Raw genomic sequence first — 25000 nt, forward strand, 5'->3', positions numbered from 1 at the left:
CCGAGCGCCCTGAACACCTGCCCCAGAGAGACCAGGACCGAGGTACAGTCCGGCGGCTAAGCCCCGCCTCCCGTAGAGGCGGGGCTTAGCGTCACTAACGGCGCGCCCTCGTTGTGACTAATCCAGCATGCGGCGGCGGCCATGTTGTTTTTGAGGAACAAAGCTCTGCTTGAGGAAGCTGTCGGCGGTTCTGTGTGCAACAGGAAGTCTCCTAACCTCGCAACACAAATACACAAATAGACACACAAAGTACACACAAAGTACACACGATGCTCATGTGAAGAGCTTTTCATCTTTTTTAATACTTTTTAAGCACCGAATACAACATTGTGCAAACGTCTAGTGAGCAATAGAGGATCTGATTGTTGATACGTAGCATTTAGCAGCTGGTTTCAACCACTTTGAGATGAGGTCAGTCAGTTTACCGTTAGAGACGATTACTGCCAATCATTTCTGGCTATAATCAAGATTTTGTAATAAATTAAATATATAAAAGTCCATTTATCTGTTTTGATAATATTATAAATATTGTGCTTCAGGAGAAATGTTGTATTATTTGGCCTCAAACAGTTTTTTTTTTTAAAAGGGGAAAATCCTCAAGAAGAAGCTGTTTTATAAAAGTATCTCATATTTATTTAATGTAAAATCTTCGATAGTTCCTTCAGCTGTTAGATAAATAACGTGAAGACTAAATCTCATAACCCAAAACCCTCCGGACCTCCTTCCCCCTTTTTTAAACCTTTAACAACCTCCTCTGGCTTCGCATCTCTTCCACTCCGGCCTCACAAATGTGTGTGTGTGTTTGTGTACAATGCTTGTGTGTTTTTTGTTTGTTTGTTTGTTGTTCCCTTTTTGAACGTGTGTGTGTGTGTGTGTGTGTGTGTGTAGGTGAAGAGGTGAAGCTCGGAGACATCCCCAAGCCCTCCCTCCCGTCTACCCTTCCCAAGAAACCCCTCCCCCCAAAGACGAGCACCTCCTCTTCCTCCCAACCCCCGCGGCGCCCCGAGAGACCGCCCACTCTAGCGTCAGTACGCACACACACACACACACACACACACACACACACACACACACACACAGAGAGGCTCTTACGAAAAGAGGAAAACTAAATCCCACAACCAGCCTAACGTTGTCGTGTGGTTTACCTGCTCAGGTGTGAAAGCCCCAAGTCAGAGGGCGGGGCTTCGACACCAGACTCTGCCCCTGACAGGTCACATGACGCCGGTGAGTTTTGACTGACAGGAGCATCGCCGAGATCAAAGATACGGGGCCTCAGTGACTGTCGGAGAGCTCGTTCCCTCTCTCTCTCTTTCTCGCTCTCTCGTTCCCTGTCCCTCTCTCCTTCTCTCTCTCTCTCCCCTCTCTCTCTCGTTCCCCCCCCCCCCCCCCTCCTTCTCTCTCTCTTGCTCTCGCACTGTCTTTCCCCCTCTCTCTCTCCTTCTCTCCCTCTCTCCCCTCTCTCTCTCGTTCCCTCTCCCTCTCTCCTTCTCTCTCTCTCTCCCCTCTCTCTCTCGTTCCCTCCCCCCCCCTCCTTCTCTCTCTCTTGCTCTCGCACTGTCTTTCCCCCTCTCTCTCTCCTTCTCTCCCTCTCCCTCTCTCTCCCTCTCTCTCCCTTTCTCTCCCCCCCTCTTTCTCTCTCTCATGTTTGTCGTTTGTTTTCCAGATGTGGACCTCGACGTCGTCGTGGCGTCGACAGAGAAGCTGAACCATCCGACGGCGTCGCGGCCGAGAGTCACCGACCGCCGGCCTCGATCCCAGATCATCTCAGCAGTGAGTGTCTCGAGTCGGCCAATCAGGAAGGAGGGGGGGGGGGGGGGGGGGTTATGAGTATATTTAAATGACATATTTCTGACATCAGCTGGGATAGGCTCCAGCGCCCCCGCGACCCTAATGAGGATAAGCGGTATTGAAAATGGATGGATGGATTTCTGACATCAGTGTCTGTAGAGTGAGCATCACTGTGTGTGTGTGTGTGTGTGTGTCCCACTCAGTCCTCCCCATCCAGTCTGGACCTGGACTCCCCCGTAGTGATGGACAGGAAGGAGAAGGCGGAGCCGGAGTCCGTCCCCCAAAGGCCCGTCGAGGTTTCCCTGAGGAAAGGAGTCCCCTCTGTACGAGCGCCCTTTACGGTTCACTTCCTCTTTCGATCAGCAGAGGGCGCCACGCCACACGTTTTCATGTTGCAGAGCAGAAAACTGCATCAGTTTCTCATTTCGATTGAAAGTTTTAGTCTTTCAGTTGTAAACCCCCCCCTCCCCTCCTCCCCCCCCCCCACCACCACCACCACCAGGTTCAGGAGTTCTGGAGCTTTTCATCGGCCTTAAAATATTCCATTTATTTTTTTCTGTAATGGTTCTTAAAAGAATTCTCACCACCCAAATGATCCATATTTAAATGTGGATTCCTACCAGGTCCTGGCTTCATGACGTCATCCCTGACCTGTGTTTTCATTGGTCCTTCAGGTACCCGACAGTAAAGCCCCGCCTCCCGCCAAGCCCTCCGTCCTGGCCCCGCCCTCCGCCGGCCATCGCCCCACGTCCCCGTCTTCCTCCTCGGGCCTGAGCCCCTCCCCCGAGCTCAGGCATTCGCCTCTGACCCCCCCGACGCTGGAGGAACTCAGGAACCAGCTGAGGGACCTGAGGTCCTCCGTGGAGCTGCTGAAGAACCAGCACAGGTACGTCAGACCTGGACCCCGTTTAAAGCTGGCTCACAGTTCAGTTACAACACGTTGGTTATTATTATTGGTTTGTTTCTTTTTCATTTTTGTTTATTTTGTGGGTGTTTGTATTGGTAACTTTTATTTGCCTCATTGTAATGTTATAAACCTGGTTCACCCATTTAAATAAAGTGCATTATTATTATATATATATATATATATATATATATATATATATATATATGCATGCATACATGCATGAGTGTGTGTTTGTGTATTATTATTATATATGCATGTGTGTGTGTGTGTGTGTTTCAGGCAGGAGATGAAGCACTTGACCAACGCGCTGGATGACGAGAGGAAGATTCGTGTTAGTTTACAGGTGAGACGTTTGTTTGTGCAGTAAACAAAGAAAGATCATGTGTATTAATTATAGTATTAATATGTATGTACTCTGTATGCGCTGGTTTATTTATTTAGCTCTTTTGGAGGAAGACTGAAGAAAACAGTATAACAAATCACATCTAGTACCCAATAAATACCGTATATAGTATAAAAGACAAAATAGTACGAATTATTAACCGATGTAACCGATGAGCACTGGAGGATTGTGACATTTTGTGGACCAGATAATTGTGATAATAATCAACGTTAATTGAAAATGATAATAACTCTAGTGACGCCGGCGCGCTCTCTGATCCAGTGGGTGGGGGGGGGGGGGGGGGGGAGGTGTGTGTGTGTGTGTGTGTGTGTGTTATGCCAATAAATAAATAACCCAGCACGTCTCCGCCCGACAGATGGAAGTAGAGCACATAAAGAAGAGCCTGTCGAAGTGAAGACGAGAGCCTAAAGACACTTCAGCCAAAACAAAAAGTTTGTGCCAAATGATCATGAGGATCGACATCAGCAGCAGCAACGCAGTACCATGGAATCAAATCCCCCACCACACACACACACACACACACACACACACACCCACCTCCCCCCCCCCCACTCTGACATCGCCTTACTCCTTTTATTTTTTATTTTCTTTATTCTCTCTCGTTAAGTTTACCTTCCGTCTCGTCTAAAAAAGCTTGCTGTGCCCGCCGGTGTGCTCACTGGGCGGCGCGTCGCCATGGTTACGGAGCGATGACGCAAAGGCCGCACCCGCGGCGACCTCACGCCGCTACTTACTGAAGGAGACTCGACCTTCGTATAGCCCGGTTGGTTCAGACGACCTCTGTGCCGGTCGGTGTCCCCTTTGCGGCCTTCACCTCTTCTCTGCGCGAGTGTGTGTGTGAGAGGTTTTGTTTTCCCATCCATGTGGGGACCAGCAGTCAGATCGGGGACACCTTCGTAAAGTGAGGTAGTTTTTAAGATTATAAGATAACGGTTGGGATTCGGGTTGATCGAAGCTGATAATTCACGATCGACTGTATCGTTTCGCACACTGAGCTCGATGTTTCCATGGTACACTGCAGGCGGGGGATTTTTGAAACATCAGCCATTAACCAGCCCTGACCTTTTTCCTTCTTGATATCATAACTTTATAACTTGCAGTCAAATATTCCACCTGTTGGGAGGCTAAAACCTATAAGCACATGATGATTCTTCCCCCTATCACTTTAATTAAGTCTTACGACACGTGCCGATACTATTGGTGCTAATTAAAGGAATAGTCGGTCATTTTGGGAACTACGCTTATTTGCTTTATTGAGGGGAGTTATTATTCTTTACAGAAGCTGGTAAGGCGTAATGCTGAACTAAGCGTCTCCAGGCTGTGGCTTTATACCCGATCTTCTCATCTAATTCGGCAAGAAAACAAAGAAGCACATTTCCAAAAATGTGAATCAATTTCTTGGACCAAATTAAAACAAAGCTGCACTGTGATATTTGGCTGCGAACGAATGCGAAGAAAAGCACACGTCAGCGCACGAACCCCCTCATTCATGAACATCCGTCACGTGAAGAGCGTTCGTTGCCTTCTGGACCAAAACATTTTCTTATTTCAACCTTGTTTTTTTTGTTGCACTTTTTTGCACCTCGATTCCAGGAAACCTGGAGAAACAACCCCACGAATAACAAAATAAAACCACGAGATCCACGTGCAGCTGAAGCTTCTGGTGCTCTTTTGGCAGCAGGTGAAGGGTAAAGACAGGGTTGGAGGAATGTAGTCAGTGAATGGACCTCACAGGTAAAAACAAGAGACAAGTGTGTGTGTGTGTGTGTGTGTGGTAGCATGTACGGCCGTTTGCCTCCCTTCCTTACATGTGCACAGAATCTATGGCAACCCGTCACTGTGGCCTTCCTGTTCTCGACTCCACATCTTTCTTTCTTTCTGTCTTTCTTTCTCTCTTTGTCTGTCTTTCTTTCTTTCGTACGACAACGAGAAAACCACAACAACCGAGTCTACAATAGTTTTTTTTTTTTTTTTGACTTGGTCCTTTCTCTCCGGGATAGTGATAAATATATATACTTTTATATTTCTGTGTAATAAAGATGCTTATTATGTACTGTACCTGTGCGCATTTTGTCTTTTTTTAAATTTATTTTTTAAAATACCAAATGAATTGTCCGCTGGTTAAAAGGTGTACTCTCGGGTATTGTATGAAGGAGCATGTTTTGGACCGATGGAAACGGGACATTGCATCCACCGCCCAATTTCTGCAACAACATTTATTCAGTTGCAACTGGAAAAAAAATTAACTGGATGTCAATCAACGGCACTACTATAGTTTGTTACTGAAAACATATTTCTTTGGGGGGTTTAAACCTTTACATTTTCACCATAGCATTAAATGGCAGGTGTTTAACGACATGAGGAAATAGTGAACATTAAATAATTTGAATGTTGCCGTCACATTTAAAAGAAGTTGAATGCATCCCAAAAGGAATAGTAAAAAAACCTAATCAATATATAAATACAAATGCAGTCAAAGTGAGTCCATATATTTTTAAATGATTGGTTCGCAGTGTGAATTACAGAAACCAGTTTCTTGTTGTGCATTAAAAGTGCTGTTTTAATGAGAATGGACTGCTGGAGAGTCCTCAGAGCATCGAGAACGTCTCTTATCAGGAGAGAGAGTCGGGTTTCAGACCCACGGTTGCCAAGGCAACTGCACTTGTTCTCCCCTCCAATAAGTTTGCACCATTTTAACTATGGGAGCTGCTGTTGTTGGCCCACAGCCCATTGACTTATTTACTATTTAGCAATTAAATAAAAATAATGACTGCAAACATTCTACTTATTTTGTCTCTTGGAAAAGATGCCAACATTTTTACATGTCATTTAGCTGACGCTTTTATCCAAAACGACTTACAATCGTACACAGCAACAGGGAACAATTCAGGGTTAAGTGTCTTGCTCAAGGACACATCGACTAGGGCGGGGATTGAACCACCAACCCCCTAATTGAAAGACAGACCTGCTAACCACTGACCCACAGTCGGCCACGACATAAAGACGCGCTCGTAGTTTTTCTGTAACGTTAGAACCTTTCCAGGAAAGAACCAATGGCTCTGACCCCATTCCTGGGGAACACGTGGTTCTCCTGAGTGTGATTTACTGACCTGTCTGGTATTAACACCCCCCCCCATCCCTCCGGTGTGTAACGGATCCAGCTCGGGTTCCCCATCTTCTGCCTTGACAGCAATGTCACACTTTATCGAAGACAACAAATAACTCACGAGGAAACAAGTTGAATCACACAGCCACGTGCTGATGGGGGTGAATATGAGTGAGCTGTGGACCAGAGGGTTTTATATTTAGACACCTGCAGAGATAACGTTTCATATATAAACCTGAAGCCAAATGAAACATCTGGACGCCTTTATGACCCCCCCCCCCCCCCCCCCCCCCCCCCCCTCTCCCCGTCCTCTGCCTCGTGGATCTGGTCCGATCCAGTCTGGGTGAAGCGGACTTCTTGGTGCGAGATAATCGTCCGATGATGTGAGTTAATGAGGCGGGGACCCAACTCAGACGCGCTCCTCTCCGGCGACGACAGGTGCGCGAGAGGAGCACGAGGCGGACAGAATAAAGGGAGTAACGGGAGGGAGAGGCGGAAAAAAAAGAAGGAAGGAGATAAAGCAGAAACACCTCCTGGGTTCCGCGCAATGGACACGGGCCAGAGCGCGCAGGCCGCCGACATGGGAGGAGAGCACTCCGCCGGGGTGTGCGTGGCGGAGCGGGACCGGGACCGGGAGAGGACCGAGGTGTGCAGCCCCTGCCCGCCGGCCAAGCAGCGTCCCCTGCGCGTGGTGTACGTCCTGAACGACGGGCTGAAGTCGGTGATGGCCAGCAGCCCGGAGTCCGGAGCGCTGCAGTGTCTGCAGAGAGCCTGCGACTCCGAGAGCGCGCTGCTCACCACCGTCACCTTCGGGCGGCTGGACTTTGGAGAGACGTCCGTGCTGGACAGTTTCTACGATGCAGGTGTGTGTGCGTGTGCGTGCGTGTGCGTGTGCGTGTGTGTGTGTTACTGGAGACAGGGAGAACAGGCTCTGGGACATTTGACTTGTTAGAGGCAAGTTCATCTTTTTAATGCATGTTTTATGTTACGGAAAAGTTGTTTATGCTGATATACTTTGAGCAATTTATCTAATCTGCACTAAATATATGTGCAATACTTCCATTATATATTATAAGGACAGTATTTAACTCATACATCTTAAAGATAATTGCTCTCTCACACCACCATAGTTCACCTCGTTAGCGTCTAGTGTTTATTAGACAGAATATTTTGTAATTAAATTCAAGTATGGTGTGTTTCAGTCACAATTTCAGAGCTATTTCAAAAAGTGAGAAATTACATTAATTAAGTGTAATTTTGTTAAAAAGGAAGATAATGGGATTGAAAAGGAAGGTGGTTTAACGTCTCATTGGCTCACATACCTTTATCTTCTCATGGTTAATCTAAATCAAGCCATGACGTGTTTATGGACAGTTTACATCTATTAGTGTTGTACGAAGGAAACACGATGTTTACACACTAGAGGGTGTAGATGTTAGTTTTGGAGGCCAATAAAAAGGTCAAAAAGAAGTACAATATAAAAGGCTTTAATGACCTCTGGTGCTCTATGCCTATGCTGTTAATACTCAAATATGAAAACTGACTCTTAATGTGGTTTATGGGGGAGTTAAAACGTTTCCTTAACACTCATTAACTGCACCATTTTAAGTTTCCCAGTAAACAACAGAGCTGGCACCAGTAGTCCTGTGGTTTTCCTGCCGTGACATGTGAGTCCGTTGTGCAATATGCCAAAACACACAGTGCAACATGTACCCTGAATGTCATCTAATATCGGACTATTAGACAGATTATACCAAATTCATGTTTTCTGTCCAAACTGAAATGTCTCAACAACTATTGGATTGCATCACAAAGAAGCAGCTTCCCATAATCCTCAAGGTCTCCAACAAACCCACAATCTAGATTTAGAATGAAAAAACAACTAAAAGACAAACAAGAACTACTCAAAAAGAAAAGGGAACATTTCAGAGAGATTCTCATCAGAAACATTCAATTAAAACACAAGTAGCTGCAGAACATCAAAATCAACCCACCAATAAAAACAGAAACCACGGAAGTCATTAAATCAAATCGTATCCAGAACTAACTCCACACTTTCGCTATGAACTGGCATCTGATTGGTGGGGAAGATAGGAGTATCATGTGAAAGTACCAACAACAAAAAGGCCCATTATCTGATTGCAAAAAGCTAGATAATTATTTTTCATGGCAAAATATCCTGCAAGATCAAGATACACTGAATCACATCAACGGTATAGTGATCAGATACAAACACACTGGATGGAGGGATGCGTTGACCAGATCTTCCATCTCAGGTAAATCAAAGAGCAATGTAGAGCGACACCTGTACCTTATTGACTTCAAGAAGAAGGCCTTTGACAGCATTCATCATGATAGCCTATGAAAGAGCGATGGCATCCCAACATAGTGATCATCCAACAGTTCGACCAATGGCGAAAACAACACCAGCTGTGTGGGAGTCCGCCAAGGATGTGTGACGTCAGCAGAACAACAGAAGATAAGGCCAGAGGAATTTGATGGACCCTTTTTTACACCGTTGAAGACCTTGACTTCCTTTCAGATAAGACACACAAAATCCAGGTCTATGGACAACTAGTGTTTATGAACGGCGGTAAGACCTTCAGTCTTGAAAAATGAAGCCAATGCGGAAGTTGCCGAAACTTGCATTCCTTCGAGTGGCCTCTGGTTACCTCAGATTTTAAGGAAGTCTATGAGAAAATGACTCTACTTCTCACTTGATTTATTAACTCCTTCAACATTGTCAGCATGAGTTTATGGTCTTAGTCGTTTCAAGTCTTCTTCCATACAGCATGATGTCAAATCATATAAATGGTGGTCCCATTTAGATCTAAATAGACCATGAAGCAGAGTATGCTCTAGGGCGGGGCTACCTTTTGATTGACACGTCGATGCCGCTACCAGAGACATATACTGTACAGCGTCTCTACGAAATATGGTCAATTCCGATCAATGGTTGCAGAAAGCAAAGAAATGGGCGATGGCAAGAAACTTAAACTGTATCAAGACTTGAACAAACCTGAAAATCCAACCAACACGCACTAAAACCAAACCCTCAAAAGTTTGTGTTATCAACCCTCAAACTATCCACCTTCCAAACACCATGCCGATAGGGTCTTGCATATATTCTGGCCAAAGTCCCAACACCGCCAATAGAGCCTTTTTACTGCCAATTAACACACAATGTGGATCAATCAGCAAGTGAGTGTTGGTGCTTTTACTTCAGTGAAGGATCTGAGACTTACTGGGACCGAGTCCTTCTTCCACCCCCAACGCATACTCCTAAACACATCCTCTCTTTTGATAGGTTTAGAAAAAATGGGGGTGGGGGGGGGTCTTACTCGAAGGGCTGATGGATTTTGTTGTTGTTATTGTTTCCATCTTTGTGTCCGTGGACATCGTCGCACCGCCTCTTCCACCGCCATCCAGACATCGCGGTCGTGGACATGAGCGACGTGTTTCGGCAGCCCTCCTTGTTTTACCATCTGGGCGTGAGGGAGAGCTTCGACATGGCCAACAACGTCATCCTGTACCACGACACGGACCCGGACACGGCCCAGTCCCTGAAGGTACGCCGTGCACCTCTTTGCATCTCCTGGAGTTCACGGATGCCATTCCTTTGCAGCTCCTTAGAACAAAGTGATCCACTATGGTATTTACAGGCGAGTGTGTGTGCGTGAGTGTCTGTGAGCAGTATGTTGCCAGGGGTAAACAGCTGTTTGAAGTACGACAAGAGTACGACATTCTCATGTACTATTTGTTTTTATCTCCTCACAGGACATGGTGGCGCAGAAAAACACAGTGAGTTTATGTGTGTGTGTTACGGAGTGATTTATGTGCACACACACTGTCTATTTGTGGAATAATATTCCTGACGAATGCCGTTCTTCTGCATATCTACATGCTTTCACTCTGTCTCTCTCACACACACACACGCGCACACACACATCTTAGTAACTGATTTTTAACACATCGTATGTATTTATTTCTGTGTGTGCGTGAAGAAGGCCACTCGTCCTCCAACGTTAGGTTTTCCCTGGGTTCAGTTGCCTCCAGAATACAGAGGTTCTGGATTGCGTAATAAAGTAGGTACCACGCTGCACTAGGGCATGCTGGGAGATTTTTTTTCCACAATCTAATAATAATGATAATAAAGATGGAGGAGGGGCCAAGCTCTGACCTCGGCATGGGGTGTTGTGTGAACAGCGTACTAAAAACGCCCTAACAACCCGCATGAGACTCACAGGAACAAAGAAGGATCAAATGCGTTGACGGACTGTCAGATATATATTTAAACTTGAGGTGCACGGAGGAATGAATCATGTCATGAGGACCATCTCTTCTTAAAAGAGGTGTTGAATGTGTGGCGCTCTGTTCTGCAGAAGAGGACGTCGAGCTGCCGGCAGTTACTCCAGCGGCAATTTTCTTATCTGTGAAAACAGTGGATGGTCCGTTTGACTCTAAATGAACATAATTTACTAAATGAACATCACGCTGTATTGAAGAAGACTTGAAACTAGAGATTGAGACCAAAAACTAATGTTTACAATGTTTACTGAGGGAATAAATCAAGAGAAGTAGAGTCATTTATATAGACTTCTATACAACCAGAGGAGTCGCCCCCTGGTGGTCAGGAGAGAGAATGCAGCTTTAACACATGAAGCATAGACTTCTATACAACCAGAGGAGTCGCCCCCTGGTGGTCAGGAGAGAGAATGCAGCTTTAACACATGAAGCATAGACTTCTATACAACCAGAGGAGTCGCCCCCTGGTGGTCAGTGACCTAACAGTCAAAAGAGGTTGAACTGGAGGAAGAAAGACATTTTCCAACAAGATTAACATATTAAAATAAGACAAGGAGACTGAGAAGTAAATTTGGTGTGCATTTGTTTTTGCTGATATTTAACAGCCACTTGAGCCTCATTACTGCTGATGTCTTCATGATCCTACCAATCAATCTCAGTGGTGCACTGATCCTCTGCCTGGACTGATCTTTCTCATTAATCCCTCTATAATCCCCAATCTGTCCATCCCTTCCTCTTCCTGGACTCATCAGCATCCTGGATGTCTTTTCATCCGCTATAAAGCCGTGTTGTATTTAAACGTCCCTCTGGCACTCACACATCTGACTCATTGAATTTATTTTGTCTCCTCCCAGGCATCCAGTGGTAACTACTACTTCATCCCTTACATAGTGACCCCGAACCACGAGTACATGTGCTGCGAGAGCGACGCCCAGCGCCGGGCCAGCGAGTACATGCAGCCCAGCTGGGACAACCTGCTGGGGCCGCTGTGCGTCCCCCTGACCGACCGCTTCACCAGCATGCTGAAGGACATCCACGTCACGTCCTGGTGAGGCGCGTCTAGAGAGTTAACTTGATCTTCCACGGGTCGCCGCATCTCATGCATGCGCATAGATGGGTAGCTTCAAAGGAAAAGCCGAATGGACCCCTTTCTCACAAAAAAAAACCTTGGATTGTTCTGGAACTGAGTTTTCTGGAGGGTTTAACCTTTTAAAAACTGACCTATTTTCTAGGTTTCTGCTCGAAATAACATACCCAAACTAAAAAGGGTGTATCTCTGCAACCACAAAGGCTATTTGAATAATGTTGGTGTTATAATAATGGCAACCCATGTGTGCTTTTGTATAGATGTGTAAATGTTAGTATATATGTTACTGGTTAAGAGTAAAGATGAAAGACAGCAAAAGATGAATTTTCAGGTTCGCCTAGAAAAAAAAGCACTTTCAGGATGATTATCTCTTGGAAGGATGCAGAGCAAAGGTCAAAAACCACAGAGATCATATCACACTATGGGACCAGTGTCCCTACAAAGTTTGACTTTGAAAAATTGAAGCAAAACAAAGTTAGAGGTTTTAGTACAGAGGATTTAGGCCAAATGGGCATTTGGGGCACCATCTGTACAATTTGAATTTTCTCATGTACCAAACCATATATTTCACTTGTATACTACTTATGGTGTTCAATACATCCAAATACAGTTGTCTTTCTCGAAAATTGGCCCCCAATTTAAAAGGTTAAGAAGTTTGATGTAATTTAATAACACATATAAATCAATTTAAATACAAACATATGACTGTAATGAGGAGTCATACGTAAGTGACTCCTTATTTTCCGCTCTAAAACTTTTTATCAGAAGAATATAATGCGTATGAATCTTTTAATTGATTATTCTCACCATCATTCCTCCACATCCCCTCGGCCAGCGCTTCCTTTAAGGACACCCTGCTGAATGACATCAGGAAGGCCAGGGAGAAGTACCAGGGGGAGGAGCTGGCCAAGGAGCTCTCCCGCATCAAACTCCGAATCGACAACACGGAGGTTCTCACCCAGGACATCGTCATGAACCTGCTGTTCTCTTACAGAGACATACAGGTACAAAAACAACACAACAACACATAATGCTAAACAAACACGTGAAAGGCGATAAGTGAGTTTGCCTCGTCGTCCCACCGACAGGACTACGATGCCATGGTGAAGCTGGTCCAGACTCTGGAGATGCTGCCCACTTGCGATCTGGCGACGCAGCCCATGATCCAGTTCCACTACGCCTTCGCCCTCAACAGGTGCATTTTGATGGGATCGGTGGCGTCGGGTTACTTTGGAGGCAGCTTTTGTCTTTTATTTTACAATCATGCCATAAAAATTGTATTACACAACATACAGTCGGCAGGAGAGATAAATTGTTTTTTAAAATCTATAATAACTTATTTATTTCATAGGTGCAACTTTAATTGGAAAAATAGCCAATTAAATGAAGTTTTATTATTCCATATAACTAACTAAGGTGTAACCAAATCCATTCATGGTTTAATTGAGTCCAGAATATGACTTTATGGCATCTGTTTTACAATCATGCCATAAAAATGTTTCATTAAACAACAAAAAAATATCACAAGGAGACAGAAGGTTTTAAATCTATAACAACTTATTTATTTTAAAGGTGCAACTTTAATAGGGCAAAATAGCCATTTTGATGAGGTTTATTATTCCATATAACTAACTGAGGTGTAACCAAATCCATTCATGCTTTAAAAAAAAAAAAAAAAACCTGGCTAACGTTTAATGCTTTCTAGTGGAATTCTTGCAACTTGGTGTTGTTACTCTACCTGTGCAGGAGGAACAGTCCCGGCGACCGGGAGCAAGCTCTCGGAGTGATGCTGCAGGTGTTGCAGTCGTGCGAGCATCCGGCGCCGGACATGTTCTGCCTCTGTGGACGCATATACAAAGACATCTTCCTGGACTCGGACTGCAAAGACATGAAAAACAGGGACAACGCTATACAGTGGTGACAACACAGCACACTTTCTTTACGCACAATTTTTCAAATGAACGATACGTAATCCGCATCTTAACCGGTCACATTTGTGCAGGTACAGAAAGGGTTTTGAGCTGCAGCCCACGCTCTACTCTGGCATCAACCTGGCGGTCCTGCTCATCGTGGCTGGCCAACAGTTTGAGAGCTCCATTGAACTTCGGAAAATAGGTGAGAATCCAGAAGCCCCTTTGATTGATCTATCAACATGCACCAAATCAATGCAAATATCATCAAATGTGTCAGTCGCTCTAAAAAGATTAATAGTCGCATCCAGGATGACGAACGTATGTCTCTCTCAGATTATAAACATGTGGGGAAATTGTGTCATTGAGGTTCAGCAAAGTTATTTTAAGGGTAACAGCTTAAAGCATCGACTAGCATAACCAATAAAGTTGTTATTTGGTAAAACCAATATATTCCACAGTGTTTTCATACTTTTGATGTGCCGTCTTCAGGTGTGAGGTTGAACAGTCTGCTGGGGCGCAAAGGTTCCCTGGAGAAAATGAATAACTACTGGGACGTGGGCCAGTTCTTCACTGTTAGCATGCTGGCTAACGACATCCCGAAAGCTACGCAGGCGGCCGAGAAGCTCTTCAAACTCAAGCCGCCTCTCTGGTAGACGTTCGCAAAACAATACGTCTCATCTGCTGCGTTGCCACTGCTTTTATGGTTATCAGTATCAGAACAATAAATATTTGTTTGTCGCCTAAGAAAAAGCGACTTTATTTGACAGTAAATAAATAAAATAATATTAATAATTAAAATAGCTGGGTTTTGTTATATTCTGCATTTTCAAAAAACACCAGTTGACTAAAAGGAGGCTCTGATGATGACTTGTTGGCCGAACCCCTTTTTTTATTACAGAAATACCATAAGCATGACACAAAAGTAACAATATTAACCAAAAATGTGGGGAAATGTAAATAATATGAATATTTACAGGGGAATAGAGATGCTCTTTAACCTTTGCTGCTAGTCCGTGTATTATAAAAACACTTGTATTAATTTAATTTCCTCTTCCAGGTATCTGCGGTCCGTGGTGCAGAACCTGCAGCTCATCCTGAGGTTTAAGAAGCAGTCGGTGGAACATTCTCCACAGCGGGAGAGGCTCAACTTCTGGATGGACATCATCGTGGAGGCCACGCAGGGCACCACCAATCGACTGCGGTTTCCGGTGCAGACGCAGACCTCGGATCAGATGATCAGAGACTGGCGTGAAAACCCCCCAGTCCGTTAACCTTCTCGTTCCTCCTCTTGGTGTTTCCAGGTGCTGATTCTGGAGCCCACCAAGGTGTACCAGCCCTCGTACGTGTCCATCAACAACGAGGCCGAGGAGAAGAACGTCTCCATCTGGCACGTTTCGCCTGCCGAGACGGTGAGAAACGAGAACCTTCTTTAGCGCGCCGCCGCGCCGCGTTGACGAATAAACTGTTTTTATGTACGCGTTCAGTACGCCAAAAAGACAGAAAACATATGTTCAGTTGAGATTTTTTTAACTTTTCAAGATGTTTTTCCTCCTTCAACTGGCACTTTTTATTTTTTTGGGGTTTTTATCTTTGGTTTAATAGCACCAACTGAAAAAAATGTCCTCAATAAATCAACATCTTGCATAAAAAGTACTTGATAGAAACACGTGTTTCCTCCTTATCTAGAAGGATAATCGCAAAAAATGTGCTTCGTCCTTCTGTTTCTTACCCATTTAAATGTTGTTTTACTTTGAACGAGTCCCGGTTGAATATAACACCACATTTCATCACTTAATTCACTTTCTTTACAGAAAGGGATCCACGAGTGGAACTTCACCGCCATGTCCATCAAAGGCATCAGGTATGCACGTACATCTGAAGCTCGTCGCGTTGGGTTTCGTGCAGCTGAAACTGTTTATTCCCTCTTTATTTGGGTTCATATGACCACCATGTTTGCACATTAAACCCTTCAATGAGTACTTTTAGATATCTTTAAATCTTTCGTCTCCCCTGACAGCATCAGTAAGTTCGACGAGCGCTGCTGCTTCCTCTACGTCCACGACAACTCCGACGACTTCCAGATCTACTTCTCCACCGAGGAGCAGTGCGGTCGGTGAGGACACACACCTCTAGATGTGTCTGTGTAGGTGTGTGTGTGTGTGTGTGTGTGTGTGTGTTTGTGCTCGTATTTTGAAACGCGGAAAACCGGGGGAAGTGACGACGTCACCGGCGTTGTGGTCGCAGGTTCTGCTCCATGGTGAAGGAGATGATATCGGACGGCACGGGGAACGCCGTGGAGCTGGAGGGGGAAGGCGACGGAGACACGCTGGAGGTCGTAAAATACGGACGTCGTGTATCTCAGGAACGTTGACGTATTCGCAGCTCTAGTTTGAGATTAACGACTGACGGTTGTGTGTGTGTGTGTGTGTGTGTGTGCGTTACAGTACGAGTATGACACCGACGAGACCGGGGACAGGGTGGTGTTGGGCCGGGGCACCTATGGGGTGGTGTACGCCGGGAGAGACGTCAGCAACCAGGTCCGGATCGCCATCAAGGAGATCCCCGAGAGAGACAGCAGGTGGGCGTGTCCCTGGAGGAAGGCCAACAACATGGTTGCTTGTTGTGTGAGATATGATGAGCATGGAGGTTGATGCTCTCTCTCTCTCTCTCTCTCTCTCTCTCTCTCTCTCCATCAGATACTCCCAGCCCCTCCACGAGGAGATCGCCCTCCACAAGTACCTGAAGCACCGGAACATCGTTCAGTATCTGGGCTCCGTCTCCGAGAACGGGTACATCAAGATCTTCATGGAACAAGTGCCCGGAGGTGCGTTTGAGTACCGCAGAGAAAGACAGTAAAGTCAAGTTTTATACTTTAATTTAAGTTTCATTGACGTGAGCGTCGTCGTCACTACCGCACACTTTGATATTTCAACGTAGGTTTTATGCTACGGTTTTGTAAAATACTAAAAATCATATTATTATATAGACTATATATTATCTTAGTATGGCATTTTGGGGGTAAACCGAACCCCCCAAAAAAGACATTACATCCCGTTTCCTCTTCCTCCCTCCAGGAAGCCTCTCGGCGCTGCTGCGGTCCAAATGGGGTCCGCTGAAGGAGGCCACCATCATCTTCTACACCAGGCAGATCCTGGAGGGGCTCCGGTACCTCCACGAGAACCAGATCGTCCACCGAGACATCAAGGTAGGGTGCACTGTAATAAAAATCAATGTGGTTCAACTTAAAAACATAAGTTCAATTGCTGCCTTAAACTTTCAAGTAGAGTCAAATTGGATTTACAATTTGCTACAACTTATGATTTTTAGTTGACTTTAGCTTTGGATTGCTCTATGTAAGTTCACATGACTGTATAGTACATGTTTATTCAACTTAACAATGCAAGTTCAAAAGATATATAACTTATTATCATGCATTCTGTTCACTTGTCCAAATAAGTAGTGTCAACTTAACAATGCAAGTTAAAAAGATATTTAACTCATTATCATGCATTCTGTTCAGTTATCCAACTAATGATTTCAACTCTCTTATTTAAGTTAGAAGGACGTTTTGACATAACTTTCCTAGTTAATATTACGTAAAAGTATGCATTGTTTCAAATGACAATTTATAGTTATAAGAAACACAGAATCTTGTGGCAAAAATCATATTTATTTTTTTGCATCAAAACAAATTTATTTTACATTAAAACAACTTCCACAATGTGGTTAAACAGAATTATTCACAAAGAACATTAAATACAACAGGAACAACTGACAGGATCTAGCTAATGAGTCCTTTTTTTTAAAGTTGTAGCTGAGAACTTTGTTTGAGTTGAGAATACCCTAGATTTAAAAGAGCATCCCACAAATGGGCAATTCACAGTCTCTCTCTTTCCCAAATGTCTCTTTAAATGAAGAAAGTATTGTTTGATGTTGCTTGGTGCTGAAAATGTACAAAGTTCACAGCGAATTTTAGCAACTGGATTGGTTGCTTTCTTGTGCTCCTTTAGATGCTGCGTAAATTCCACATGAGATTGGAAAAATGTTAGACAGTTTGGGTCTATACAGCTGAAACCCCGTCTTCCACGTCCATGATTGTCTTTGTAATGACTCAATTGTTTTTTCATTGTATGAGGCAAAACTGCAGAACTTACAACTCCACTTCATCAACAGCAACCAAACTTCAATGACCAAACCATCTGCACCTGAAACACAGAAACACAATCAATAACATAATATAGCAAAACCATTAGTCATATGAACTGCAAACTTGATTAAGAGAGTAAACTGCACAGTAATAGGACAAACAATTATGATCTTAGGAACAAAAGGTAGTTTCCATAACCTATGGTGAGTTTTTTTAAATAACAAAATCATAAGCCAAGTGAATTTGTCATTTGGATTACAAATCTATTTTCCTAACAGTATCATTTTGATGAATAACAGGTTTTAAAATGATAAAAGCATTCACGTTTTATTCATCACTTTACAATGTACACAACCAATGTTACACTTTAAACCACCCGTCCAGACATTGTTACATTGTATATTTAGCATTTGAATTTATTCTTATTAACTTCATTTTAGTAACATGTTATATATTTTATTAGTATCTTATATTGCTGCACTATATTTTAGGCCTAGAATATCTACTAATGCTTTTTAAATAATTCAAATCTAATATTTTAGCGTCAGCATTGTTGAAGGAGGCGGAGCTTCAAGACTGGAATTCATGACTTCAATTCATAAGCACGCGAAAGTGGCGCGAACACAGATAGCTTGCCAAAGCTACTAGCGAGCTAATTATCTTCAAATAAGTAGGTTAGTGCAAACCTTAACTTAAGCTAGCTAGCTAACTGGCTAGATAACGAGGTCCCGTTTTCGAGGCATGTTTTGACAAAATCATTAGCCTGCCAGCACAAATCCAAAAAGATTAAAATATTAATTAAATGTAATTAGGTACTTATATTAGCTACTGATATTTTAGCCACACCACAAATAGTCCATAAACTGACCGTAGCGAACTGTCCTGGAGACAGTCCTGTTGCTAAGTTAAGTTACATTGAGAAACTGGCTAAAAACATTACGTTAGCTTTAAATTACATTTTTCTAAATGTCCTCTGAAATATTATAATTGATTGAAACTATTGTTAATCAACCTTTCTGTCGTTTCCGGGTCCAATTAAACCGGTTATCGGGGTTTACGCGGCTCAAATGTGACTATTAAAAACTAATGTTAGCTAACACTGGACTATTTTCCATACTGAACCACCCGCATTAAACAAAGCTTACGCGTCATACATTTACAGACAATATATTAACATGACAGCAGGTACTTTCTTTACATTGACTTATTGGGTTGAATGATATTGCTGATGGAGTCACTCACCTCACTGGGGCTTTCTCTTTCCGAGCTGTCGCGCCGCATGTCCAGGGTCGACTCACGTACATCGTCTCGCTAGCTAACGATATTCATCCGCCACTTGGTTCGCTGAACCTACGTACTGCGTGGTAGTGTCCAGGTCACGTTTGTGATCCGGCTGTCAAAAACGTATTGATCCGCCGCGTGGTTTAGGTTAGTTCGCCGTCTGGTTTTCCATTGGTTAGTGATGCAGCTGAGCTAACAGGCAGCTCGCAGTTTGCGACATGGTACGGTCGATTATGCATAACTTTAATAGGCGTTCACAACAAACGCGTTGCGAATATTCGGATAAGCCTCGATTCAATGTAAATGGATTAGTTGTACACAAAGTCACCCATGAACAGTTCCTGAAGAGGCAAATTAGCTAAAGAGAATAAAACTGTTTTTTATAGTAGGCTGTATGCATTTGTATTTCTGGGTAGAATTTGACTATTTAACATGGGGGTCTAATGGAAATTGAATCGCTTTTAAATTCTCAAGTGGCCGTTTGAGGAACGGCAGTTAATGGCACTTGCTTTTGACTGTTGGACATAACCATCATTATAACTCACAGTATTAAGTTCAATTGACTTCTTGAAATTTACAATTTATTGAACTGGCTTAAAAACCTGAGTTGAACTACCGACAACTTATACAATTGAGTTGTAATTGTATAACTTATCATGATAAGTTGAAGTAAATGACAAAAATACATTATCATGACTTATTGTTCAAATCCTTTTTTACAGTGTGCTCGTGGGGGGCAGTAGAGGTGACACCCCGGGGTGCCGACTCGTTTTAAACGATAGTATTTAATTAGTATGTTTTCCTCAGGGTGACAACGTGCTGGTGAACACCTACAGTGGAGTCCTGAAGATCTCAGACTTTGGAACCTCCAAGCGCCTCGCGGGAGTCAACCCCTGTACCGAGACCTTCACGGGTAACCTCCTCTTCTTCTTCTAGTTCTTCTTCTTCTACCTCTTCTTCTTCTTCTTCTTCTTCTTCTTCTTCTTCTTCTTCTTCTTCTTCTTCTTCTAGTTCTTCTTCTACCTCTTCTTCTTCTTCTTCTTCTTCTAGTTCTTCTTCTACCTCTTCTTCTTCTTCTTCTTCTAGTTCTTCTTCTACCTCTTCTTCTTCTTCTTCTTGTTCCTCTTCTTCTTCTTTTGTTTCTTCTTCATCCTCCTCTTGTTCTTGTTCTCCTTCTTCTTCTTCTTCTTCTTCTTCTTCTCTTTCTTCTTCTTCCTCTTCCTCTTGTTCTCCTTCTTCTTCTTGTTCCTTTTCTTCTTCTTCTCTTTCTCTTCTTCTTCTTCATATTGTTCTTCTTCTTATCTTTCTTCTCTTTCTCTTCTTCATCTTGTTCTTCTTCTTCATCTTCTTCTCTTTCTCTTCTTGTTCTTGTTCTTCTCTTTCTTCTTCTTCTTCAACAAGGTTTTCTTCTTTTCTGGCTTTAATAAATGATGACGTCCATCCATTCAGCTCCAGAAATGTAAACAACATCAACAAGTAAACAAGAAAGAGGAATAACATAAAAAAGATCCTCTTACATAAAAAGGGACTATAAACTATGACAGAATGACCGTTTATTCCGTGACACGCAGCTTTGTGTAACACGGTAATAAAGTAGTAACGACATAAACGAGCGTAAACGGAGTCGTAGAAATGTCCCAAGTATAAATATCAAAATGACGAGAGCCACCATCGGCCTCTATGGAAACACTACGAGCGCGCACGAGCCGCCGTGCGCGCTCATACCAGCGTACGCGGTCATCGGCCATCTGGCCTCCTCCAGCCGGCAGCGAGGTGTGTGATTAGATCAGCTAATCAAGCAGAGGCAGAAGGGTGTTTACCTTTCATTAGTGTGTGTGTGTGTGTGTGTGTGTCTGTGTGTGTGTGTGTGTGTGTGTGTGTAGTATTTAGAGGCGACTACAAATGCCAAATATGCTCAGAATGCAGTTAAATACTCAATGGATAGAACGAAACATCGTCTTTCTGAACTCGTTTTTTTTTGGGGGGGGGGGATTAAAAACTAACTTCAATCTCATTAAAGTTAGTCGTGAAGATTAATTTTTCTCTTCAACCACTCGGCCTACATGTTTGTATTTTCTAAATACCGAACGGTAAAAGTACGAGCTCTCCGTGCACGTGTTCCAGAAACGTTCATTTCCAAAAAGCTCCTCTTCAGTTCGTTGATTGGTTATCTTCTCTCTCTTTTGATGCTCTCGTTCCTCTGTCTGCAGGAACTCTGCAGTACATGGCTCCAGAAATCATTGATAAGGGCCCTCGAGGTTACGGGGCCCCGGCCGACATCTGGTCCCTGGGATGCACCATTATAGAAATGGCCACCGGGAAACCGCCCTTCCACGAGCTGGGAGAACCGCAGGCGGCCATGTTTAAGGTAGGAGTGAAGATTTGCTCCTTGTAGAAGCTGCGCATCTTCTTTTTTAAAATACTCTTGAAAAACAAAATTGATCGTTTCGAGTGACTTCCAGGTGGGCATGTTTAAGATCCACCCGGAGATCCCAGAGTCCTTGTCTTTGGAGGCCAAGTCGTTCATCTTGCGCTGCTTTGAGCCGGACCCCAACAAGAGAGCCATCACCTCGGACCTCCTCAGAGACACGTTCGTCCGACAGAACGCCAAGGGCAAGAAGAGCAAGATCGCCTTCAAGCCATCAGGTCTACTACTGAGGAACCTTTAGAGTTTACGGTGCAGAGCAATAGAACGTCTCCTTCAAGCCATCAGGTCTACTACTGAGGAACCTTTAGAGTTTACGGTGCAGAGCAATAGAACGTCTCCTTCAAGCCATCAGGTCTACTACTGAGGAACCTTTAGAGTTTACGGTGCAGAGCAATAGAACGTCTCCTTCAAGCCATCAGGTCTACTACTGAGGAACCTTTAGAGTTTACGGTGTAGAGCAATAGAACGTCTCCTTCAAGCCATCAGGTCTACTACTGAGGAACCTTTAGAGTTTACGGTGCAGAGCAATAGAACGTCTCCTTCAAGCCATCAGGTCTACTACTGAGGAACCTTTAGACATTGAAAGTTATAATAATAATAACAATAAACCTGACCTATAATAAAATAAAACGTGAAATAAATAGATATGGTAAATATGGATAAATATTACATATATACATAAAGGACATTAAAAGTTATAATAATAATAATAATAAACCTGACCTATAATAAAATAAAACGTGAAATAAATAAATATGGTAAATACGGGTAAATAAATAAACACATTACACATATACATAAAAGATATTGAAAGTAACAATAATAATAATATTATTATAATAATAATAAACCTGACCTATAATAAAATAAAACGTGATAAATATGGTAAATATGGATAAATATTACATATATACATAAAAGACATTGAAAGTAATTATAATAATAATAATAAAATGAATATAACCCCCCAAAAAAATCAATAAGAAAAACAAAAAAACTCCCGCACATAGAACACATAAAATAAAACACATAAAACATAAAATAAAAATTGAAATTCCTAGAAATGTCATTTATTTGCACAAAAGTAAAAAGAATCGATTGCGTCACGGCTAACGTTCTCTTTTTCGCAGACTACATCCACAGCGTGTCGCTGCCGGTGCAGTTGCAGTGCGAGGCCACCGGGAGCAGCAGCAGCGAGCCCGGTTCCATGAGCCCGGACTGCGACTCCAAACACGACGTTTTCTTCCTGAAGAAGAAAAGCCCCGGCTCCGAGAACCCGCTCAAGACCCCCAACTCCAACTACCTGAGGTGTGTGTGTGCACGTGAGCCCAGGTTGACTTTATCCACTATTACAGGGAGACAAAAATATTATTTTTAAGAGTCAAGCTTGTTCTAAATGCAAAGATAATACACGACACACTCTTACAATATTAAAGCAAAGTGTTGCTGCAGATGAAAATCCTGCTGGGCCCCGAAGCTGTGAATGAATGTGTGTGAGTGTGTGTGTGTGTTCTGGTGCCAGGTGGCCTCATGGGGCCCGCAGCACGCCCCGGTGCCTTTTACGACCCTGATATAATGAGGTCCGATAGGTTTTACGAGCTTCGGCCGGTGGGCTGAGCACACACGCGGCGTCGCGCCCACACGTGCACGCGCGGCCACGTGCACGGCGGCCCCGACTCATGCTGCCTCGGCACTTTCCTGGGCACACACAGTCTCCAGGAGAGGCTTGCATCTGTAAATAAACCCGGACGGCAGCGTCACGCCGCTGTAAATCAACCCGCACGCTCCGTGTTGTGTTTTATAGTGCGGTGAGATCACTGTGTGTGTGTGTGTGTGTGTGTGTGTGTGTGTGTGTGTCGCAGCGTTCCAGACGAGGGTTCGGTGTCGGACGACCGAAGCGCACCCCCCTCCCCCGAGGACCGGGACGGCGGTCTGTTCCTGCTGAAGAAGGACAGCGAGAGGCGGGCCATCCTGTTCAAGGTGCTCAACGACGACCAGGCCAAGGTCATCTCCAACCTGAAGGAGAACCACATCCAGGTAACCACGGTTACAGTCAAAAAGGAACAGGAAGGAACATATCTACTTTAATGGAAATATTCTAATAAGAATAAAACATATTCCAATAATAATAATAATAATAATATAATTATAATAAATATTAAATAATAAAAAATATATAATTATAATAAAAATATAATAAGAATAAAAATATATTATTATTAATACCCCTTTTTCATTGGTGCAGCTTATTTTACTTTTGCATTATGTTGCACATCTATCGAAAAAAAAAAAAAAAACTCAATCTGGACATTTTCATGGTAAAAACGTTGAAGGAAAGAAGCCTGTATTCTCGGATGCTTCCACCGGGGGGCGCACGTGTTTTAATATTCCTACCGTATGGGCATTAATCCGTGTTTCTGGCCAGATGTCTGCATGTAAACGCGTGTTCACGTGCACGTGCAGGGCAGCGAGGAGCTCCAGCTGTCCGTGGACCACATCAAGCAGATCATCTGCATCCTGAGAGACTTCATCCATTCCCCCGAGAGGCGCGTCATGGCGGCCACCATCTCCAAGCTCAAGCTGGACCTGGACTTCGACTCCACCTCCATCAACCAGATCCAGCTGGTGCTCTTTGGCTTCCAGGACTCGGTCAGCACACACACACACACACACACACACACACACACACACACGTACACACACACACACACACACACACACGTACACACACACACACACGCACGTTCAGACACCTGAAAAGAGTTATTTAACACCAAGGAATTAATCACTATTAAATGTAAATATAATGTTTAACCAATACAGAATAAATTTTTCATCCATGTTTTTTTTTTTTTTTGATTTCTTGACATAAAAAAGGCAGTTTAATATTTTTTAACAGATATATATTCACTCATTTGTTCATTCATTCTAAAACATTTTACTACACAAAATTATTAATGAAATTAAATAAAAAAACTGTAGTAATGATATAATATTATATAGTATATATATGTATATTATATATACATATATATATATATATATATATATTATATATAAACATATTTATTATATATATGTATATATATACATGTATATATATACATATATTATATATATATATAAACATATATGTATATATACATGTATATATGTATATATAAATACAAGTATATATATAGATAATATATGTATTAATATAACCAATTTCATTCAAAATGATAATAGGTATAATTTTCTATTTATTTATTAATGAATTGTGGAAAAACAAAAAGAGGTCAATATTGTACGCCAAATTTGTATTAATTGTGAGTTGAATACGATTACACTCACTACCTTGTTTGTCTGTCTGTTTGTTTGTTTGTTTGTTGTTCTCAGGTAAACAAAGTCCTGAGGAACCATCACATTAAACCTCACTGGATGTTTGCGATGGACAACATCATCCGGCGAGCCGTGCAGGCCGCCATCACCATCCTCATTCCAGGTCAGAAGCCATCTAGAGCGTCCTTCACCTAAACAACAACAACAACAACACCAACACCGCCACCTTCATGTGACACGAGTTTGACCCCCGTGACCTCCACAGAGCTGCAGACGCACTTCGGCCCGGCGTCGGAGTGCGAGGGGGCGGAGAA

General features: G+C 43.2%; 2 protein-coding genes across 7 annotated transcripts in view; both read left to right on the forward strand.

Annotated features, from left to right (window-relative positions):
* Nucleotides 1-5156, forward strand: part of sh3kbp1 (SH3-domain kinase binding protein 1) — a 29125-nt gene extending 23969 nt beyond the window's left edge. For 3 of the 6 annotated variants that reach the window (XM_034559730.1, XM_034559731.1, XM_034559735.1), the window contains 8 exons: nucleotides 1-42; nucleotides 889-1024; nucleotides 1154-1224; nucleotides 1664-1770; nucleotides 1992-2111; nucleotides 2463-2674; nucleotides 2975-3038; nucleotides 3454-5156. The exon at nucleotides 1-42 is cut by the window's left edge and continues 30 nt beyond it. In XM_034559730.1, coding sequence (XP_034415621.1) covers nucleotides 1-42; nucleotides 889-1024; nucleotides 1154-1224; nucleotides 1664-1770; nucleotides 1992-2111; nucleotides 2463-2674; nucleotides 2975-3038; nucleotides 3454-3492 — 791 coding nt within the window. In that variant the 3' untranslated portion in view covers nucleotides 3493-5156. The remainder of the gene's footprint in view (nucleotides 43-888; nucleotides 1025-1153; nucleotides 1225-1663; nucleotides 1771-1991; nucleotides 2112-2462; nucleotides 2675-2974; nucleotides 3039-3453) is intronic. The other 3 variants (XM_034559733.1, XM_034559734.1, XM_034559736.1) reach the window with 2 other exon arrangements.
* A 1595-nt stretch (nucleotides 5157-6751) lies between these two features.
* The window catches only part of map3k15 (mitogen-activated protein kinase kinase kinase 15), a 24284-nt gene continuing 6035 nt past the window's right edge, over nucleotides 6752-25000 (forward strand). Inside the window, exons 1-25 of the mRNA XM_034560610.1 lie at nucleotides 6752-7067; nucleotides 9634-9773; nucleotides 9982-10005; nucleotides 11364-11557; nucleotides 12432-12600; nucleotides 12685-12791; nucleotides 13343-13513; nucleotides 13599-13711; nucleotides 13999-14158; nucleotides 14567-14717; nucleotides 14811-14918; nucleotides 15321-15370; nucleotides 15527-15622; nucleotides 15754-15841; nucleotides 15954-16087; nucleotides 16206-16333; nucleotides 16584-16714; nucleotides 19745-19850; nucleotides 21148-21305; nucleotides 21400-21583; nucleotides 22496-22673; nucleotides 23228-23402; nucleotides 23829-24014; nucleotides 24744-24849; nucleotides 24952-25000. The exon at nucleotides 24952-25000 is cut by the window's right edge and continues 195 nt beyond it. Of these exons, the coding sequence (XP_034416501.1) occupies nucleotides 6752-7067; nucleotides 9634-9773; nucleotides 9982-10005; nucleotides 11364-11557; nucleotides 12432-12600; nucleotides 12685-12791; nucleotides 13343-13513; nucleotides 13599-13711; nucleotides 13999-14158; nucleotides 14567-14717; nucleotides 14811-14918; nucleotides 15321-15370; nucleotides 15527-15622; nucleotides 15754-15841; nucleotides 15954-16087; nucleotides 16206-16333; nucleotides 16584-16714; nucleotides 19745-19850; nucleotides 21148-21305; nucleotides 21400-21583; nucleotides 22496-22673; nucleotides 23228-23402; nucleotides 23829-24014; nucleotides 24744-24849; nucleotides 24952-25000 (3422 nt within the window). The remainder of the gene's footprint in view (nucleotides 7068-9633; nucleotides 9774-9981; nucleotides 10006-11363; nucleotides 11558-12431; nucleotides 12601-12684; nucleotides 12792-13342; nucleotides 13514-13598; nucleotides 13712-13998; nucleotides 14159-14566; nucleotides 14718-14810; nucleotides 14919-15320; nucleotides 15371-15526; nucleotides 15623-15753; nucleotides 15842-15953; nucleotides 16088-16205; nucleotides 16334-16583; nucleotides 16715-19744; nucleotides 19851-21147; nucleotides 21306-21399; nucleotides 21584-22495; nucleotides 22674-23227; nucleotides 23403-23828; nucleotides 24015-24743; nucleotides 24850-24951) is intronic.

This window comes from Cyclopterus lumpus, chromosome 20 (genome assembly GCF_009769545.1).
Source record: "Cyclopterus lumpus isolate fCycLum1 chromosome 20, fCycLum1.pri, whole genome shotgun sequence".
NCBI classification, from domain to species: Eukaryota; Metazoa; Chordata; class Actinopteri; order Perciformes; family Cyclopteridae; genus Cyclopterus; species Cyclopterus lumpus.